Genomic DNA, 5811 nt, shown 5'->3' with positions numbered 1-5811 from the left:
ATAATAAATCATTTCTTGGATCAGACCAAAGTTTTTTTTTTAATGAATTATTCCCGTAATTAAAATAATTTTGACCCAAAAATTTCCAAAATTAGATGGTTAATGTGTTACATTTTAAATTTGAATTCATATGATTAAAATCTTAATAGATGTCCTTTTTTATACCTCTTTCCGTTTCAAAAAGCGTCATTTAATGGCTTAGGAACTTAGGCTGCAATAATGGATATTTTTTATATAATTTTAATAAGAAATTTGATTCAATTTTTGTAGAATATCGATATTCAAAACAATGGAATGATCCCCAGTAATGTGATTTTTAATTAGATCACATATATAGTGACCCGTTTTTTTAACATATTGATTCATTTAGGCAATATGTATAACATTTATGTTCAAGCAGTTGCATATACACTAAAACTATTCTAATGCAAAATATCACAATAATATTTTCACACAATAAGCTTTTTAATGAAAATTGATAACTGTAAAAAGCACGTGCTTTGATAGAGCTTTATATGAAACTTTTCTGTATTAAATTTTATTAAACGCCGACGCATTAAAGCACACTAAAAACATTGATCAACATCGAAATAAGGTAAGATGGAAAATCCGACGGTGACATGTTTTCACCACCGCCGTCATTTAATTCGGCTGTCGGGTCATATCGTATCGATCCGCTTAAAACGACGTGTATTATAATATTAATGTATATGTAATATTGAATTGTTATCAAGGAGAAGTTTAGTATCCTTAACGTTGACATCGAGTACTTTTTTTATTAAATGATAATACTGCCAAAAGTATAAAGAAGAGAATAAAGCTTATCTTAAAAGCTTTTATTTGAAAAGTATGTGGTAAAAAATAGTTAAAACTTTATTGTGGTTTTTCTGGTGAACTTTTTTATTTGGAAATTATTGTGATCGATATTAGCGTATGGTAAATATGGATAATTTCGGACAACCAGATTACGGACAACCGGATTATGGACAATCACAAATTCCTCCAGTTCAACCAGGAGTTCGACCGTTTGTCGATCCAGAAGCTGAAGGAGAAGTTGATCCATCTAGGTAGAATAGAAAAAAAAATTGAAAATTTTTTTTCGGGGCTTTATGATTTGCTGGGTGCCATAATCTGACGATATTTGGCAGAAAATTTCATTTAATTATCGAGATTTTGAAAATTTAACAATTTTTGGAAAATTATATACGTGGGTTACTTCGAAAAGATTTTGATTGAAATTAATTCAGTTTTTTCTCTCCAAGAATTCACGAACCAACGCATTAAAGTATAATTTGGGCGATTGTTTTTTACCAAAACTATAAAGAAAATCCTAATTTTTGTGTTTCTCTGTTCAATTGAACTTTTGAATACTTTTTTAATCAATTTAAAACAACGAAATTTCTGTATGCTTAAAAAAATCCATCTTCAGATTATGGGTTTCGTATGAATAATAAGACAAGCCGCCTCTTTTTCAGAAGAAACGTTCAATGTTTTTTATTTTTAGATACCCACAACCAAAAGAAGCTACACACAAAATTCGTGGAAGATCCGATTTTATTGAATTATTATGCGGATCTGTGGATCAGGAGTTATTAACTGTGAAAACCTTTTATTTTTTCTTTTATTCAGCATTCGGATCGTTATTCCCGTTAATGGGTGTATATTTTAAGCAAATGGGTATGAATCCAGGTCAATGTGGTTTATTAATTGGTTCACGACCATTTGTTGAATTTTTGGCAGCTCCATTTTGGGGTGGGTTAGCTGATAGGTAAGTCCAAATAACTAGGTTCTTTTTTCCATATTTTTTAAAACATGTTTCCGATTTTTTCAGATGGCAAAAAGGTAAAATGTTATTGCTGTTATCATTATCAGCATGGATTATATTTACATTACCTCTTGGATTTATTCAACCCCCACCAACGGGTTGTTTGGAAAAACAGAATAATACAATGGTCATTCGTACACCAAACTCCAAAGAAATGTATAAACGATCTATCGATGCCGTAGAAAGATTTGATAAAAATTCTTCACCGAATAACAAGAATCCAGAATTATTTTTAATTAGTGATGCTGATTTTAATAAGGCCCTTGCACAAAAGTAAGTTTTTCTGAAAATTTTGATTATACAATGCTGTCTATTTTATTCTATTATAGGTAATAGCTCGTTTTATGGTTAACCAATGATTTGATATTTGTAAGTCACATTTTCTCCCAAAGCTAACGTTTTTCCCAATCTGATGTCAGAACATCATGCCCCTAATCAAACTCTGAAACTTGTTCAAGTTATTTTTTGATTGGTTAACTACAAATCAGGCTATTAACCATAATATATTAAAAAGATCCACCCTATATAACTGAATATAGCTGCTTTTATAAAATATGAGCCATCAAAAGAAATTTAGATATGTTTCCATGTAATCTGAACCTTTGTTTTTTTTTTGTAGTACAAATCGTCAAAAACGTTCAATGAGATCATTAGCAATAAATGCTGGTCAATCGCCAGTCAATATTGATTCAGCATTAAATTATCAAGAGAAAATTCATAAATCCTGGGTTCGACCGATATTTTCATCGATTGTTTATCAAACTTCGGATATACAAAAAGCATTTTTCTTGTTACTGTTATTAGTTATAATTGGAGAATTTTTCAGTGCTCCAGCTATTACTTTAGCTGATTCAGCTGTAATTACATTATTGGGCGAAGATGCCGATAGGTAACTATTTGCTCTAAGTCCAGTTAACGTCAAAAACGTCAAATATACAAAAAGGTTCAGAATTTTGTAAATTTTTTAATTTACAGGTATGGTCATCAAAGAATGTTTGGTTCATTGGGATGGGGATTAGCTATGTTCTTCGTAGGGATCGCTTTAGATCATTCGACAGCATTTCCAGATCATCCATGTGGTCCGGGACCCGGAGAAAAGAACTACACTATTTGTTTTGCAACATTTTCTGTGTTAATGGGTGCTGCGTTAATTTCAGCAACTCAAATTAATTTTAAGTACGATTATTCTAGTGAACCAGAGGAACCTGTAGCGAAAATTATTCCTCCTCCCAGTCAAGAAGATCAATTACAAGCTCAATTGGCTACACAATTAAATTTACCTGCTTTAGCTGATACCACAGCAGCGTCTGTAAACGCTCCACCGATTGAGGGCAAGGTAATTTTCGTTAGATAGTTTCGATTTATAAAAATTAATTGATATTATTTTTTGTTTTCAAGACTAAAATGTTTGCTCAAACAACACGTGAAATTCCCGAATGGGTGACAGTTTTGAAACAATTTAAGGATTTAAAATGTGCATCGTTTTTGTTCGTCGCATGGTTTATGGGCTTTGGTATTGGTTTAATATTTACATTCTTATTTTGGCATTTACAAGATTACGGTGGTTCACCCACATTATTCGGCGTGGCATCGGTTATTAATCATATTTCAGAAATTTTCGCATATTTCTTTAGTTTTAAATTAATTAAACAAATGGGTCATGTTAAGGTTTGTATTAATTTCGTTTTTGAAATAAATTAGAAATAAGGTGATTTTAAAGGGATTTTGATCCAGAATTTAGGAAAATCAGGTCCACTTGAACGCATACATACGTCCAATATGTTTCTAGATGTTTGGCTATAAATTGTGTGTGTGTGATTGAAACGTTTTGAAGTCTTTTAAGAAATAATTTTTTTTTAAATTTGTAAAAACAATTTTTGTTTTTCAGGTATTATGTCTAGGTTTAGTCGGAAACGTTATTCGATTCTTATATATTTCATGGCTACATAACCCATGGTGGGTATTACCATTTGAATTCATGCAAGGCATAACACATGCCGCTGTCTGGGCTGCATGTTGCTCGTACATTGCTCATAATACACCTCCACAATTACGGTCATCGGCTCAAGGTGTTTTACAGGTAAATAAAAAAATATCCCATTCATAAAAATATCCGAAATTTGCTTTAATGAACTTGTATTAATCGCAAAAATCTTTTTACAGGGTATCCATCATGGTTTGGGTCGTGGTTGTGGCGCTGTTTTTGGTGGTATGTTTGTTAACTATTTTGGATCAACCGCCACGTTCCGTGGTTACGGTGTCTGTTGTTTAATGGTGTTAGCTGCCTTCATTTTCATTAATTTCTACCGGAAAGAACAAGGTTTTGTATCAGAGATTCCAACCACTGAAGATCCACATCAAGTGGCTGAAGAAACAGCACATTTAGCTCCGCACGGCGTTCCAAGTAATCCAATACCAAGAGCTTTGTCCAGCACTCGGCTTCATGACTTAGCTAGTCAGGATGGATATGGTGCCACGTATCAAACTAGTGCTGATGGTAATTTAGGAATTCCTGGTGCTGGAGGTGGAATGGCTGCACCTCCAACAAATCCATTCTTTAATGGGGCCGGTAGTGCTGGTGGTGGGGGTGGTGGACAATATAGAGCTCCTGAACCTGCTTATCAAAGCAGAGGGGGCTTCCAGGTAAGAAGTGAGTACATTTTATCTCCATAAACAAAAACGTGGAGTTTTTCTTTCGATGTTCGTGATATGTGTTTGTGATTTTCGATGTTGTAAACTAGAAATTTGTTTCTATACTGTCTGAATATACAACTGGTTGACTGTATATCTAAAACTGAAGCAAGTCCTTGCTCTAAAGATTTAAGCTCACGGGAGAAATTTTGCTTCAACTTACGATATACCTATATTTCCAAAAGTTTTTCTCTCGACGTCATGTTTTTATAGTCACTGAAACAATTGTCATTTCCTCTTGGTGTTGGTGATGTTTTTGTAGATTTCGTGAGACTCTGTATACAGGATGTTTTTTAAGTTGGCCAAAATGCAGTATTGATAAAAATGCTTCTATGCCGGTACAAGATGTGTGCGTTTGATAATCTAACATTTTTCGTTTGAAGAACTTTTCTCAATTAAATTTATTTATCGAGTTTCAAGCATATAGCAACTTAAAAAAGCATGTTGTATATTAGTATAATGATTGTTAACAAATTTCAGTGTAATTTTTTTTCGTATATTTTGGAAAGTTATTAAACCGAAATATTTCCAATTATTTTTTTTAGACCAATAATCAGCCAGATTTGATACAACAGCAATGCACAATGGCAGCGTTTAGTGCAACGACAAAATTTATAACACCACAACCAATTAATTCCGGGCCACAGTCAACATATGATTGGTAAAAAAAAAAAATCGAAAACAAAAAAACAGCGTTAAAAGTGAGAATTAAATTTTTTTTTTTGCCAGAAACAACATTTTAAATTAATATTTTTAATTAGCCTTAAAAATTAAATGCTATATAAATTAATTACATTTTTCGTAATTACTATATATTCTTCGATTCAGCATTTTAATTATTGTCATCTTCTGTGTCATGTCATTGTTATAAGACATCATTGTTATTTTATTATTCAAAATAACAAATACACAATTTTTAAAATTTTCTCGGAAAGTTTTAATTTTAATCACGTAAAATGTCTAATAGCGCGCGTTTTATTTATTGGATCATGTAAAGCTTATAAAAGTAGTTTTATATTGATTAAATGTTAAAACTTTATTGAGGAATTTCGATTTTTTCAAGAATCGAAATTATTTTAAATTTATTAATTCTTTCGATATAGGATTTTCTGAATGTAAATGAATATTTCGAATTATTAATTTAGTTATAGTTTAGTTTTTTTGTAGCTATCGTTGGAATCTGGGTATGCTAAGCATCGATTCATATTTTTTCGCCGATCTCATTCTAATTTCGATATGGACCGTTTATATTCTGTCACGATGGTCTTTCGAATAACTCTAGTATTTTATCGACT

At 31.8% G+C, this 5811-nt stretch overlaps 1 protein-coding gene across 3 annotated transcripts; it reads left to right on the top strand.

The window, feature by feature from the left end:
• Positions 1 to 767: 767 nt before the first annotated feature.
• On the top strand, positions 768 to 5216 carry LOC123300044 (major facilitator superfamily domain-containing protein 6). Of its 3 annotated transcripts, XM_044882511.1 has the most exons (10): positions 768 to 847; positions 931 to 1067; positions 1505 to 1768; positions 1832 to 2098; positions 2445 to 2714; positions 2801 to 3161; positions 3224 to 3493; positions 3714 to 3905; positions 3989 to 4468; positions 5062 to 5216. In XM_044882511.1, the coding sequence occupies exons 2-10, from the start codon at positions 934 to 936 to the stop codon at positions 5179 to 5181; spliced, it is 2358 nt and encodes a 785-aa protein (XP_044738446.1). In that variant the 5' UTR covers positions 768 to 847; positions 931 to 933; the 3' UTR covers positions 5182 to 5216. The 3 variants fall into 3 exon arrangements, with proteins under 3 accessions (XP_044738446.1, XP_044738445.1, XP_044738447.1); XM_044882510.1 differs by having other exon boundaries at positions 768 to 1067; XM_044882512.1 differs by having other exon boundaries at positions 768 to 1067; positions 3989 to 4475; positions 5062 to 5162.
• The last annotated feature ends 595 nt before the right edge of the window (positions 5217 to 5811 follow it).

This window comes from Chrysoperla carnea, chromosome 5 (assembly GCF_905475395.1).
Source record: "Chrysoperla carnea chromosome 5, inChrCarn1.1, whole genome shotgun sequence".
Lineage (NCBI taxonomy): Eukaryota > Metazoa > Arthropoda > Insecta > Neuroptera > Chrysopidae > Chrysoperla > Chrysoperla carnea.
Note: the sequence above shows the minus strand (reverse complement) of the source record. Positions and strands in the feature narration are given on the sequence as shown.

Coding starts and splice junctions, on each gene's coding strand:
- LOC123300044 (XM_044882511.1), top strand. CDS start 934: ATGGTAAATATGGATAATTTCGGACAACCAGATTACGGACAACCGGAT. Junction 2,099..2,444: donor AATAAGGCCCTTGCACAAAA/GTAAGTTTTTCT, acceptor TTTTTTTTGTAG/TACAAATCGTCAAAAACGTT. Junction 4,469..5,061: donor AAAGCAGAGGGGGCTTCCAG/GTAAGAAGTGAG, acceptor TATTTTTTTTAG/ACCAATAATCAGCCAGATTT.